The 15,404-nt window shown below is 37.7% G+C and overlaps 1 protein-coding gene across 2 annotated transcripts in view; it reads right to left on the minus strand.

Annotated features, from left to right (window-relative positions):
• LOC306848340 (sarcoplasmic/endoplasmic reticulum calcium ATPase 2-like) overlaps positions 1 to 15,404 on the minus strand; it is a 28,897-nt gene that overhangs the window by 780 nt on the left and 12,713 nt on the right. For both annotated transcript variants that reach the window (XM_079382826.1, XM_079382827.1), the window contains exons 7-21: positions 14,111 to 14,191; positions 13,935 to 14,020; positions 13,369 to 13,833; positions 8,725 to 8,813; positions 8,493 to 8,595; positions 7,630 to 7,761; positions 7,427 to 7,546; positions 7,120 to 7,338; positions 5,385 to 5,720; positions 4,322 to 4,542; positions 4,040 to 4,242; positions 3,834 to 3,919; positions 2,718 to 2,851; positions 2,501 to 2,618; positions 1,313 to 1,433 (exon numbers count right to left, since the gene is read on the minus strand). In XM_079382826.1, the coding sequence (XP_079238952.1) occupies positions 1,313 to 1,433; positions 2,501 to 2,618; positions 2,718 to 2,851; positions 3,834 to 3,919; positions 4,040 to 4,242; positions 4,322 to 4,542; positions 5,385 to 5,720; positions 7,120 to 7,338; positions 7,427 to 7,546; positions 7,630 to 7,761; positions 8,493 to 8,595; positions 8,725 to 8,813; positions 13,369 to 13,833; positions 13,935 to 14,020; positions 14,111 to 14,191 (2,514 nt within the window). The remainder of the gene's footprint in view (positions 1 to 1,312; positions 1,434 to 2,500; positions 2,619 to 2,717; positions 2,852 to 3,833; positions 3,920 to 4,039; positions 4,243 to 4,321; positions 4,543 to 5,384; positions 5,721 to 7,119; positions 7,339 to 7,426; positions 7,547 to 7,629; positions 7,762 to 8,492; positions 8,596 to 8,724; positions 8,814 to 13,368; positions 13,834 to 13,934; positions 14,021 to 14,110; positions 14,192 to 15,404) is intronic.

Consider the following 15,404-nt stretch of genomic DNA (forward strand, 5'->3'; position numbering starts at 1 on the left):
TGATGACATGCAACTGTAGTTAGACATGATTAAATGCTTCTTTAGAGAGTTACATATAGTTCCTATAGAGGCAAATGCACATAATTGTATTACATCAATCAAACAAACACGAGGTTGTGATGGTGTATTATGTAAGCGATACTCACTCGCTGATGCACACAGGACAATTAGTTTTAATACAGCAAATTTAATCATGCGTGTCACCTGAAATAAGACCCCTTAAAAAAAAAGAAAAAAAAGAAAATCGGACCCCTAGAGAATAAATTGTGCCATTTATAGATTCAAAGAGGTTTTGTGTATTAATGTCAGCATTTTAAATATTCTAATACAAAAAGGGTTAATTTGTGCTCAGTGTATTTACTCAGCACCTAGTATATACACATACAGTAAAAATAATTCATCTATAATATTATAATCACTATGCTCTTCCTATAAATACATTTAGCACATGAAAAAGTAAACATCTTCAGAGAATTTGCGCAAAGCAAATCCTAAACACACTGTCAGTTTCATGGTTTTTTTTTACTGAAGGATTAATAAAATAAAACTGAACAGCTAAAGTTTTCATATGAGGGAACTAGTGCATTTGGCTAGTCTTCTATCAAGCAAAAATAAAACAAGTCAGGAAACGGGTCCTAAGAAAGCAACCGACGGAACTGAGGTAGCTACAATCTACTTAAGGCAGAGAGGAAATCATTTTGCCTCAAGCGAGGAAAGGAAAGCGAAACGACAAAGCTGACGTTACAGTGGAAAACATCTAAATATAACCCAAATGCACATTCGCTCTTTTTGGCCCAGCGGATTCAAAAGGCTATAAGACATCTCGGAGCTTTGAGCCAAAAATATCCAAAGCAATCTGACAAATATTGCATCTCCTCACTTTAAGCTTCCAAAAAAGGCCATAAGGGGACCTGAGAAAATATACAACTTTAAAAAAAAAAAAAAAAAAAAAAAAAAAAAGGTACTTAAAATGGAATGATAAAAAAGTAACATACTATTTTCTGACAACAATATGCCATATGAAGATAAACATATACACATTAAAAAAATTAAACAAGGCATGTGCAAATGTGAACAGGTGACTGTTGTTCGTTGTTAATGTTTCTTCTCTGGTTATTTGGAGTCATGTGTTAGCTTGCTGGCAGTTCTGGGATCAGTCAGGAGGACCAGAGCTGCTGGGTTATGTTAGTGTCCGTGCTGTACAGCCACACCACTAGAGGGAGAGTCAGAGCTACGAAGGGCCAGGAGACGCCCTCGGTGCATGCAGAGAGGGACCAGCCTCTCTTGTCGGGCTCCTGGTCCAGGTCTTTACCGGGCTCCAGGTAGTTCCTTGCGATGAATTTGAGCAGCTCATCCATGAGGATGACCGGCAATGAGATCTTCAGCACCATCAGCCACTGGGTCACGTTCAGAGCGGTGATCTGGAAGATGACCTGAGGAACAACAGAGGGTGAAACAAAGAAAATGTATATTACAAATTTATTAAAAATTATTATTTTATAATATAATATAAATAAGCATAAAAGTAAAACGCAATTACATGTCCATACAATTACTTTCAAAAATGTTTTTCTCTAAATGGATTTCTCTAGGTAAAAAGTGTTTTACTCATAGTATTCAGTATAGATCTTATAAAGATATGTAAAAATATTTATAACAAATATAATAAAAACAATAACAAATGATTCTTTTATATAGATTTTTCTAAGTGAAAATTATATATAATTTTTTCAGTTATTCATTTATATATAAAAATAAAAAACAACTGGAATAAGTAAAAGGAAATAAAAACTAATATGTAATTCAATTATAAAAACAAATAAATGTAAAATAACAGACATGATAAATAACTAATTTTAAAAACTTTAATTTCTGTGATACTACTATTTTTTTCTACTATTGCTACTTGGGAGTATACATTTTTTTAAATGTCATGGCTGGACAATTTCATGCCTGGTGTGCTAAAAAATGTTTATATTTATATATAAACATGTCCTTATATTTATGAATGGGAATATAAGATATTTAACTCATAAGAATTTCTAGGGATGCCAATAATTGTGGCCAACATGCAATGGGGAAAACATTTATTTCATCATGAGATTTTCTCCCCACTTTTAATTGTTTTACTTCAATGAAAGGTTAGAATTTTGATAATTATTTGCAATGATGTAGATTTATTTTCACAGCCGCCCACATTTGCTCATATTTACCAAGGGTGCCAATATTAGTGGAGGGCACTGTATATGAAATACCTATTGTGTAGTTGACAGTTTTCAAAATCAAAAGCTTGTCAACTTGTTTGGATTTTTGTGAAAGTGAACCTGGAGTGCAAACTGGGTCTACATTCAGAGACTGTGTGTGGAGCACTTGCGGAGAAATAAACGTTCCATTATAGATACAATTCTATTCTGGACCCCAATATTATTTTTAACATGCTCTTGTACATAGAGCACTTAATGATCTGTAGTGCTAAGATACATCATGAAGGGTACTGTACCGGCAACGGGTCTACGTAGAGGATGAGGAAATGCAGAGACATGGAGAGACAGATGGCTCCTAGCAGCCAGATATTCTCCCAGGGAGGCATGCGCACCAGAGACTGATTCTCCGACAGACTGCAAGAGGAAGAACGACATGTTTACTTGGGTTCAACACCAGCACAATGCTTATTTTAATCATGCGTGAGTCTGGATGTGAGGTGGATGCTGGCTGACCTGTTGAGGGCGTTACACATCTCGATGGTGACTAGCACAGACAGGGCCATGGTCATGGGGTAGGGGGACTCGAACACATGGCAATCCAGATCCTGGAAGTCAGGATTATCAGGAGAACACTGCAGGAAATGACTCTGAGAAGCAGAGAGAGAAACAGATGCTTAGATACTACTACAACAACATTATTAAAGTATATAAATCAATTATATGCAACAACAATTTTCATTGTGTAATAAAACTGTATTCAACATTTACATAAAAAAAAATATATTTTTGTGTGTACTGTGTATATTTATTATGTCTATATAAATACACACATACATGTATATAGGGAAAAATATGTTATGTGTATATATATATATATATATATATATATATGTGTGTGTGTATATATATATATATATATATATATATATATATATATAGAGAGATACACACACATACATATATACACATACATACCTAATATTGTAAATAAGTAATATATTCTTATTAAATACATAAAATTATACTTACACGTGTACAGAAATGTAATATGAAAATTAAATTAATACATATATAAATAATATTTTTGATACATATATTGATCCATAGTAGACAGCAAAGACTTTTACATTGTTGCAAAAAAATTATATTTCATATAAATGCTGATCTTTTAGAACTTTCTATTTTTTTCATCCTAGAAAAAAAAAAGGTTATCACAGTTTTCACAAAAACACTCAGAAGCACAACTGTTTTGAAAACTGATTTTTTTTTAAATGCTTCTTCAGTATCAAATCAGCATATTAGAATGATTTGTGAAGGATCATGTGACTCTGAAGACTGCAGTAATGATGCTGAAAATTTAGGTTTGCATCACAGGAATAAATTATACCATTGTTTATAAATACAGTATGTGTGTTATTATTTTGTATTCTATTGTTTTTTGTTTGTTTTTTTTTATAAAGTTTCCAAAATATTGTGCTGCAATCTGTCAAAGCTGGGTCAGTTTTTTTTCCTTTCAGGCATTCCAATTCAAATCAGGCTTTGTGCGAACTGGCCTTAAGGCTGTAGATTTAGACACACACACACACACACACACACAGGACATTTCTTTAAAAACAGAGATATATATACCAGCTGGTAAAGTGTGATCATTGGACCATCATCAGCAGAAATGAACCACCAGGCTGCAGATCCTACAGTCGCAGCACCCACATAACCTGAGAAACACGACACATGAGACAAGTCTTAACAGATAGACTAGCTAAAAAAAAGTGTTCACAAGCTAAGTTCTCCTAAATCATAGCCACTAGGCTACATTAGTCATGTTTGTGACTCACAGCCGATGGCCAAGTATCTGAAAAAGAGCCATCCAGAGATGAGCGGCTCCTTGGCATTGCGGGGGGGTTTGTTCATGATGTCCAGGTCAGGAGGGTTGAAGCCAAGAGCGGTGGCAGGAAGACCGTCAGTCACCAGGTTCACCCATAGCAGCTGGACAGGGATAAGGGCCTCAGGGAAACCCAGCGCAGCGGTGAGGAAGATACTGCGGAGGAATCCAACATACTGTATCAGCAACAGACAAAACCAAACCAAACAGAACTGAAAACCACAACCGGACTGACCAGACGACCTCGCCCACGTTGGAGGAGATGAGGTAGCGGATGAACTGCTTCATGTTATTGTAGATAGCTCTGCCTTCCTCAACGGCGGCCACAATGGTGGAAAAGTTGTCATCAGCGAGGACCATCTCTGAGGCTGTCTTGGCCACGGCAGTGCCAGAGCCCATGGCGATGCCAATCTCTGCCTTCTTCAGGGCAGGGGCATCGTTCACACCATCTCCTGTCTGCAGAGACACAACCGCTCAGCCAAACAGGACAATCAAACGCGGTTGAGCTACATCCCTTAATGGGATAGTTCATCCCAAAATGAAAATTCTGTCATTAATTACTCACCCTCATGCCGTTTTAAACCTGTACGACCTTCGTTCATCTTCGGAACACAATATATTTTTGATGAAATCCGAGAAATTTCTGACCCTGCATTAACAGCAATGCAACTGAAATGTTCCCAGACACAGAAACATAGTAAGGACATCGTTAAAATTGTCCATGTGACATAACGTTATGAATCTACAAGAATAGTTTTTGTGCTCAAAGAACTTAAGGACTTTCAACAGTTTCTTCTCTTCCCTGTGAGTTTTTGACACACATCCACGACAGTACCATGATGCATGTGTGTGCATTCCTCTGCTTGTAAACGAGGTGCAGTGCATGCATCTTCTATAAATCAGAATGCACACTCCTGCATCAGCAGCACCACACGCATGCGTTGTGTTACTGTCGTGAACGTGTGTCAAAGACTGCCAGGGAAGAGAAGAAATTGTTGAATAAAGTTGTTATTTTTTATTTCTTTGAGCATAAAAAGTATTCTCGTAGCTTCACAAAATTACAGTTGAACCACGTGGAGTCTTTAATGATGTCCTTAATACCTTTCTGTGCCTTGCCTGTGGTAGTTCCCTTGCTGTCTATGGAGGGTCAGAAAGCTCTCGGATTTTATCCAAAATACCTTAATTTGTGTTCTGAAGATGAATGAAGGTCTTATGGGTTTGGAACGACATGACGGGGAGTAATGCCAGAATTTTCATTTTTGGGTGAACTATCCCCTTTACACTGTATGGCTGCCTACCATGGCAGTGATCTCATCAAAGCCCTGCAGGAACTCCACAATCTTGGACTTGTGTGAAGGCTCAACACGTGCGAAGCAGCGGGCAGAAAGGACGGCCTTGCGCTGGGCTTGAGGTGAAAGGTCGTCGAATTCACGGCCGGTGAAGGCCATGCTGTTGACATCATCGTCCTCTGAGAATATGCCGATGCGTCTGCAGATGGCCACGGCCGTGCCTTTGTTGTCACCGGTGATCATGATGACCCGGATGCCAGCGTGGCGGCAGAGCTTGATGGAAGCGGCCACTTCTGTACGAGGAGGATCCAGCATGCCCACGCAGCCCACGAATGTCAGATCCGACTGGCAGATGGAGAGGAGAGGAAAGTTTAGAAAAAAGTTTTAGTAGGTGTCTTTCCACAGTGTGTAACTGTTAGCTAACTGGCTAGATGGAGACGGCTAGCTAGACATAAAGATGCTTTATTAGATACTGTGGATAAATACATTTCTACATAGCCATCTAGTGAAGTATTTAACTATCTAGCTAACTAGTTGGATAAATAGTTTACTAGAAAGAAAGCTAGTGAGATACACACAAAACTTATATTAGATGCTGGATGTTATTACCTTAATAAATACTTTATTAGATAGCAGGATCAAAATTATTTTAGACCACTAACTAGCAAGACAGTAAAAATGATTAGACAGTATTTTATTAGACAGGATGCTAGCAAGACAAAAAGATAATTAATTAGATATGTAGATACACGTAACTAAATAGATAGTTACATATTCTATAACTAACTAGCAAGATGCCCTTATGAAAATTAACCATGTTTTATAGTCGTAAATGTGTAGTAACCATGGCGTATTGATGACAATTTTTACAACCACAGTTTTACTACAAATATCATGGTTAAACTATGGTTAGTGTATCAAAACCGTGGTTAATTGTTTTTAAGGGTGAATTTATTAAACAACTAACTAAATGGATTAAAACTATCAATCTAGCTAATTACGATCTAATAGTTTATTAGATGGCAAGCTACCAAAAAACAAATATACTTTATTTAGAGCTATACGTTAATACATTTGTAAATAGTTAGATAATTTAGACATATAACAACAGATTTATTCATATAGCTAGTTAGCTAAGATATCAAAAAGCTAGCCGGACAAAGATATTAGATAACTAGATAGCTATGTTATGTTATGTTATTAGATAGATAACTAGCTAGCTAGCTAGCAATTTAAATGCTAACTAGCTAGATAAATAAACAAACACTTTATTAGTTAACTAGTCTGATGAATAGTCTATTAGACAGGAAGCTCTTGAAATATTTAGTAGATAGCTAGATGTTAAATAGTTTAGATAGATGGCTGAACAGTTTAATAGATAGTAATCTACTTTGACACAAAAAAACCTTTTCAATTATGTTAACTATTAGACAGCTATCATTAGCAAGATTAAAAATTGGTTAATTAGTTAGGTAGCTAGCAGATAGCTAACAAAGTGTAAAGACACTTTAAAGAGCTAGATGTTACTAGATCTAAAACATATCTAACTAAATGGTAAAATGGAAAAGTACTTTATTCATTTAGCTAGTTAGCGATCGAATAGTTTATGAACAGCAAACTCAAATTATACTTTGTTTTTTTCAAATAGTCAGCTGTCTAGCATCTAATACTTTATTCTATAGCTGTGAGCATGACACTAAGACTGACATAGTACAGTATTATATAAGTTCGGTAACTCGGTCACCTCATACTCTGCAAAGCTGGCCGTTTCTGACAGGATCATCTCATCTTTCTTCAGTGGACTATCACGGGTGGCCAGTGCCAGGCAGCGCAGGGTATCACGGCCAGTGCCGTACTCTTTGATCACAGACATGATCTTATCCTTGATGCCTTGAGTCAGGGGAACCCTGGATCCACCCACACGTACATACGTGCACCTGTCGATTACACCCTCGGGAGCTCCCTGTAGAAGACACTCCAGTTGATCAATCTGAAAAACTTTGCAATACAACAACAACTTCGTAATTAACAAACCAGTATCCAGTTAGCACCTTGACAAACATCTTAGCAGAAGATGATTTGGCCTTGTTGGGGGAACAATACACAGACATGGACTTTCTGTCTCTGGAGAACTCCAGGGTGAACTCCTTCTTCATCAGCTGCTTGATCACCTACACATACGCACATACTGAGTTATTACATCATGATTAAACAAGAGCTTGCATAAGTATTTACTAATCGTATAAATATTTACAGAGTTGCAGGCGTTGGCTCTCTCGATCTTAGACAGGCTCCTGACATCAGTGTCAAAAACGTTCATCTTTTCCACCAGGCAGGTCAGAGCAGTCTCCGTGGCCTCTCCAACCTTCTCATAAACGCCTTTAGACTGAAAGAGAGATAGCATTTGTCATTTAGGTGCATCCTCCATGCATGGAACTAAACTAAAGCTTTTCATGCTGATGGTTATATCGCCAACAAACATGGTTAGAGATGCGATCAAATTAAGATCATTGAACAACATCTTCATATTAAACAACATTAAAACACGACATCAACGATGGCGACATCTCACACTAGTGTTAAAAAAAAATTTATTTATTGTTTTTTTTTTTTTAAAGAAATTAAATACTTTATGTAGCATAGATGCATTAAATTGAGCGAAAGTATTAGTTACAAAAAAATTATATTTCAAATAAATGCTGTTGTTTTGAATCCTGAAAAAAGTTTCCATTAAAATATTAAGCAGCACAATGGTTTTTAACATTGATAATAATTAGAAATGTTTCTTGAGCAGCAAATTTGCATATTAGAATGATTTCTGAAGGATCATGTGACACTGAAGACGAGTAATAATGCTGAAAATTCAGCTTTGCATCACAGGAATAAATTACACTTTGAAATATATTACAATAGAAAACAGTTTATTTTTTGTAAATTAATTGTAGGAAGGTAGATAGAGTTTTTTTTTCACATCTTTCATTATTTTTTAATAGTTTCTGGAATCACTTTTTGAGAATATCAGTTTCATAAATATCAATTTTGAATTTTATAAATATAAAGTGATGGACACTTTTGCTTATATCATCCAGGCTGAGAAAGGACAATTAGTAAACATACCTCATTAAAATCCAGGGAGGAATCATTACACAAGGCACAGATGGTCGCCAGCTCCACCAACCCATCATACTGGGAGGATTTCACCAGTCTGTTATCAAGGAATCTGAGCAACCAAACAAAATGATCAATAAACCACCTACTAAAACAGAGGCTGACAGAAAATGTGAAATCACAGGCATCAGTTTGACTGCAGTACAACAAGTAAATATGAGAGCAGAGACAGAAAACTCACACGTCTCCTTCAGGAGCGTATGTGGAGCCAGAGATGGTGAATTCAGTCAGTGAACAGTTCTCCCCCTCAGCCTTCTCTATGATGAACATCTGAAAGGAATAGTTTTGTTATTTATTTGTCGCTATGTAGTTCCGAACTTATATATTTATCAAAAAAATAACAGGATTTTGGGTGAACTGTTCCTTTAAGATACCAATTGTTAACTGAATGTGTCAGTGTGCGGTCTGTCTAGAAGGAATTTGTTGGAAAGTTAACTGACAGAAGATGGCAGCATAAGCAAGTATTAGCATAAGAATATTATATGTATGCAATGACTCCGGGTGCCGTAATTCTATCCTGTGTGTTATTATGTTTAGATAAACACAGAAACTGGCAGAACAGCAAGTACACAGAGACAAAACTATGCTTAGCTTCCCTTTGTGTTGCAGACTTCAAGTTCAAAGTACGCTAACATACGATGGAGAGAAAAAAAAAAAAAAAAGAAGTCATAATTCGGACACTACAGTTATCCATCACTGAGCTCATTCCTGCATGTCTGCAGAGCGAGCAGCTCAGTCCGATGACAGAGATCTTTATCAGTGCAGTTCAGGAAGCTGCACCAAAACACATTTCCAGAGAATGACCGAGGATTTTTAACGGACCAAAAAAAACCTCAGAATAAACAGATCTCCTGACTGAATTTCCGAGGGAAATATGCAGGAGGACAAAGATGGAGTGCAATCAGCATGTGTTTACCAACGTATTCTAAGTTTCCAGTGACAAGCAATTTTTTCCATCTGCATTTACCCGATTATATTATATTTCTAATTGAAATAAAAACTGATATTGTGATCTGGCATCAGGTTGCAATTTGATTAAATAATTATGTGCAGCACGTTTCAGAAGTTGTTTATTTGTACATTATAATCTGGTGTTTTCAGCATCAACAATTTGAAAAATGAAGTGTTTTTAAAACCTGCTGCCAACAAATAAGAAGCTTCCTGCAGGTTTCCATCTGAATAGTATTATTATACAGGTGCACCTAAAAATTTTTGAATATCACTTATTTTTCAAAAAGTGAAACTTTCATTATCTATTCATTACATGTATAAAAAAAAAATAATTTCAAAAGTTTTTTTTGTTTTAATTTTGATTAGAGCTTACAGCTCATGAAAGTCAAAAGTCCAGTATCTCAAAATACTAGAATATTTCCTAAGATCAATCAAAAAAAGGATTGGCAAAACAGAAAAGTTCAAGTTGTTTAAAGTAGATTAATTTATGTACTCAGTACTTGGTCTGGGCTCCTTTAGCACAAACTCCAGCATCAGTGAGGTGTGGCATGGAAGCGATCGGCCTGTGACACTGCTGACGTACTATTGAGCCTTCAACTCGTCTGGATTGTTGGATCTTTCTCTTGAAAATATCCCATAGATTCCATATGGGGCTCAGGTCAGGGATGTTGGCTGGCCAATCAAGCACAGTAATATCATGGTCAGCAAACCACTTGGAAGTGGTTTTGGCACTGTGGGCAGGTGCTAAAGTCCTGCTGGAAGAGGAAATCAGCATCTCAAAGCTTGTCAGCAGATGGAAGCATGAAGTGCTCCAAAATCTCCTTGTAGACGGCTGTATTGACTTTGGACTTGATAAAACACAATGGACCAACACCAGCAGACGTCACAGCACCCCAAATCATCACTGACTTCGGAAACTTCACACTGGACTTCAAGCAGCTTGGATTCTGTGCCTCTCCAGTCTTCCTCCAGACTCCAGACCTTGACTTCCAAATGAAATTCAAAATTTACTTTAATCTGAAAAGACGACTTTGGACAACTGAGCAACAGTCCAATTCTTTTTCTCCTTAGCCCAGGTAATATGCTTCTGATGTTGTTTCGGTTTCAGAAGTGGCTTGGTAGCCCTTTTCCTGAAGAGTTCTGAGCGTGGTGACTCTTGATGCACTGGCTCCAGCTTCATTCCACTCCTTGTGAAGCTCTCCCAAGTGTTTGACTCTGCTTTGCTTGACAGTATTCTCAAGCTTGTGGTCATCCCTGTTGTTTGTGCACCTTTTCCTAGCCAATTTCTTCCTTCCAGTCAACTTTGCATTTAATATGCTTCGATACAGTACTCTGTGAACAGCCACCCCTTTCAGTAATGACCTTCTTTGACTTACCCTCTTTGTGGAGGGCGTCAATGTTCGTCTTCTGGATCATTGCCAAGTCAGCAGTCTTCCACATTGTGGATTTATACTGTAGGGATGGTCATTTAATAAAACTCAAATGAAAATATTCCAATATTTTGAGATACTGGATTTTTGACTTTCATGAGCTGTAAGATCTAATAAAAGATCTTTTAAAGATTAAAAAAAAAAAAACTTTTGAAATTCAAAAAAAGTCACATAATTCTAACATTTCATTGAAGTAAAACTGAAAGTGGGGGGAAACCCGCATTATGAAATAAATGTTTTCCCCAATGCATGTTGACCACAACTACTGACACACATAGAAATTCTTATGAATAAAATTCTGACGTATATTCACATTTAAAAATGTTTTGCACACCAGGGTGACTAGGAGCATGAAATTGTCCAGCCATGACTTCCTGTTTGACAGAATTATAAATATGAGGAACACAAATTCTGCTAAATTCTCTTAATCGTCCATCACAAGGAGTAAAACCAAAGATTACAGATCTGCTGTGCAGAACATGATTGTTCAGCTCTTTTCTTACAGCCACTTTCTATTTTTTGAGGCTCAAGCACAGAAAAATCCCCATTTCAAACCATCAGGGCAATAATTAAGAAGTTCCAATCCACTAAAGATGTTAAAAATCTGCCTGTAAGAGGACGCGTCTATATCGATTCGAAAGACTCTCCAAGGATCACAGCTGGAGAATTGCAGAGATCATTTGAGTCTTGGGGTCAGAAAGCATTAAAAAAAAAAAAAAATCTAAAAAAAAAAAAAAAAAAAAAAAAATCAAACAACCCCTACATCATCATATGCTGTTCAGGAGGGTTTCAAGAAAAATTATCCGCGCTCATCCAAAAACAAACTCCAGCATATTCAGTTGTCAGACACGACTGGAACTTCAAATGGCACTGGCCTCTATGGTCAGATGAAACTTTAAAAAAAATGGCAGCAAACCCACCAGATGGGTTTAGTACAAACAGGGATAAAAAGTACACCATGCCCACAGTTAAATATACTGCTGGATCTTTAATGTTGCGGGCCTGTTTTTCTGCCGGAGATCCTGGACATCTTGTTCAGATACATGGCATCACTGATTCTATCAAATACCAACAGATAAAAATCTAAACCTGACTGCCTCTGTAAGAAATGTTATAATGGACTGTGGTTGGATCTTCCATCAGGACAATAATCCAAAGCAAACATCAAAATCAACACAAAAACGTGTCACTGAGCACAAAATGAAGCTTCTGCCATGGCCGTCCCAGTCCTCTGACCTGAACCCTGTAGAAAATGAGTGGGGTGAACTGAAGAGAGGAGAACTAACCTGGAGCTGGGAATCTGAAGGATCTGGAGTGATTCTGGTTATAGAAATAGTCTCTCATCTCTTGCCAGGTGTTCTCCAAACTCATCAGGCATAATACAGGGTTCCTACACATTTTCCATTTTAAAATTCCCCTAAAAATATTATTAAAACAGTAGTTGCAACATCTAGCTACTGGGGTGCCTCAGGGCTCCGTTCTTGGACCATTTCTCTTCTCTGTCTACATGGCATCACTAGGCTCTGTCATTCAGAAACATGGTTTTTCATATCACTGCTATGCTGATGACACTCAACTCTACCTCTCATTCCATCCTGATGATCCAATTATAGCTGCTCACATCTCAGCATGTCTAACAGACATTTCTTGCTGGATGAAGGACCATCACCTTCAACTCAACCTAGCTAAGACAGAACTGGTTGTAGTTTCAGCAAACCCATCACTTCATCACAATTTCATCTTCCAGTTAGGCTCATCAACCATAACTCCTTCAGAAACAGGCAGAAACCTTGGAGTTGTGATTGATAAGCTGAATTTCTCAGAGAACATTGCTAAAACTGCCCAGTCCTGCAGATTTGCTTTATGCAATATTAGGAAGATCAGGCCCTCCAACTTTTAGACTAAATTTACACCCCTGTAATTGGGTGCCAATAATTATGGCCAATGTGAACTAGAAAAAAACATTTCATAATGTGAGTTCCCCCCCCATTTTCAATTGTTTTACTTCAGGAAAGGTTAGAATTTTGTGTTTTTTTTTTTTAACGAAAGAGCAAGAGGATAAACAAAGTGGATGTATTTTTGCATCCACTTTTGCTCATATTTACCAAGAGTGCCATGCCAATATTAGTGGAGGGCACTGTATCTTATATTGCTTAATATGTTTTTCCCTATATATACACACACACACACACACATATACACACACACACACATATACGTTGAAATGTAAATTAGACTTTTGTGGCTTTTATTTACTTTTGTGTACTCCTAAAAGTAAAAGTCACTCATATGTCTGATATATGCTATGTGTGTCATAAGTCTGATATATGCTATTAAAATATTTTTCTTCCAGGACAACAGACAAATGTGTGCATTTATTATTAAGTGCATTTAACCTTCTGTACAAAGGCAAGGTTGACTAAACTGTAAAAGAAAGGGCTCACCCTGCAGACAGACATCTGGTTTGTGGTGAGGGTGCCGGTTTTGTCAGAGCAGATGACGGAAGTACAACCCAGCGTCTCCACAGAGGGCAGAGAGCGGACAATGGCATTTTTCTTGGCCATACGGCGGGTGCCGAGAGCCAGGCAGGTGGTGATGACAGCTGGAAGACCTTCAGGAATGGCGGCCACGGCTAGAGCGACGGCAATCTTGAAGTAGTAAACGGCTCCACGGATCCAGGAGCCGCCGTGGACGGGGTCGTTGAAGTGGCCGATGTTGATGATCCACACAGCGATGCAGATGAGAGAGATGACTTTGGAGAGCTGCTCACCAAACTCATCCAGCTTCTGCTGCAGGGGCGTCTTCTCCTGCTCGGTGGAGGCCATCTCATCACGGATTTTACCGATCTCCGTGTTCACGCCTGTGGCCACCACCACACCTACAGCTTTTCCCGCAGCAATGTTGGTTCCCTGAAATGCATGCATTTAAATGTACTGGAAAAATACGAGTCTTTTGCACCAAAAAGATTTGAAGTGTGAACTAAAGTTCAGCTGAAATCTAATTTTCTTACTGAGAACAACATGTTCTTCTTGTCCTGATTGACGGCACGGGGATCCGGCACAGGGTCGGTGTGCTTAATGACAGAAACAGACTCGCCTGCAACGTGAGTTAATTAATAGCAAAATCCACAGCTAAAATACTTGACACTTACAAATACACATACAAATGAGCCAAATGCTTTGTTACCTGTCAGGATAGACTGGTCCACTCTGAGCGTGGTGGACTTAATAGCACAGATACGGATATCGGCAGGTGCCTTGTCGCCCACTAGGAGGATGAGAAAAAAAAAAAAAAAAAACAAGGTATTTAGAACAAATAAGTCAAATCCTCAGCTTCATAGCAGAGTTAAAATTGCAAATAAAAGCACAGATAAAATAAAATACTCTTTACACAAAAAGCTATATGCAAATCAATGAGGTCCAATATCGTTTTGAACCACAATGACCGCCATTATATAAACAAAAACAACTGAAATATTCTTTAGATCATTCTCATTTGCGTTTTGCAGAAAAAAAGTCATAAAAGTTTTGACTGACATGAGGGTGAGTAAATGATAAATTTTAATTTTTGGGTGATCTATCCCTTTAAACAAACACATAGGTTAAAAAAAAAAAAGATACCTCTTTGCAAGTAATTCTGGCTAATTTAATGGTCCTTAATAATAAAATATGTACCTTTATGCATTATGAAGGCACTAGAGTTCCACAATGCAACATTAAACTTACAATAATCACTGCAGAAATAATATATGGTCTGCAAATCAAAAGTTTATCTTCTATGATCATACTATACCTCAAAAATAGTTTGTTTTATTGTTATTTTAGCTTGATTATTTTAATACAGCATGTGATGCTGCATGTTTTATCCACATATTGCAGAGAACAGAGTTCAGAAAGCATAAATGTCTTCAGAAATCTTTTCCTGACTTATGAATATGCTAGGCAAGATGAACCATGGCAAACCCAAATCAAATTATGATCTTTAATCAAATCCACTAGTCCCTTTTGCACAGTCATAAAATGACTTGAAGGACTTAAAAAGAGAACCAGCGAGAGAAAGAGAGAGCATGTTCACCCATCAAGAACAAAGTAGTCATGTAAGCTCATCTGCGCCATTGAGGGCGAGAGAAGAAAATAGCATAGGGAGCAACAATGCACCACGCCAAAAATGGATATTGTTCGGCGATGTGCTGATCAGGTTTAAACACAGAGGCATGACAGCAGCTGCCCCGGTGTTCGAAAGGAAGAGTGACGAAGGTTAACACCTCCCAAGCTGTCAATCAACTGGGAGGTGTTACACTCTCCATGCATTCATAACTTATAACAATGGTGTTCAAGAGCACCTTTGAGGAGTATGTTTGCGATGAGCTTTCTTAGGCCACACATGGACAGATCGCTGATTACATTAGCATATCCATTAGTGAAAGTCCAGGGAATCTGCTCAGCCAGCATGTGGAGTGTGGCAGCATGAGAAATGGCAG

The sequence above is a fragment of the Barbus barbus genome (genome assembly GCF_936440315.1).
Source record: "Barbus barbus genome assembly, chromosome: 28".
NCBI classification, from domain to species: domain Eukaryota; kingdom Metazoa; phylum Chordata; class Actinopteri; order Cypriniformes; family Cyprinidae; genus Barbus; species Barbus barbus.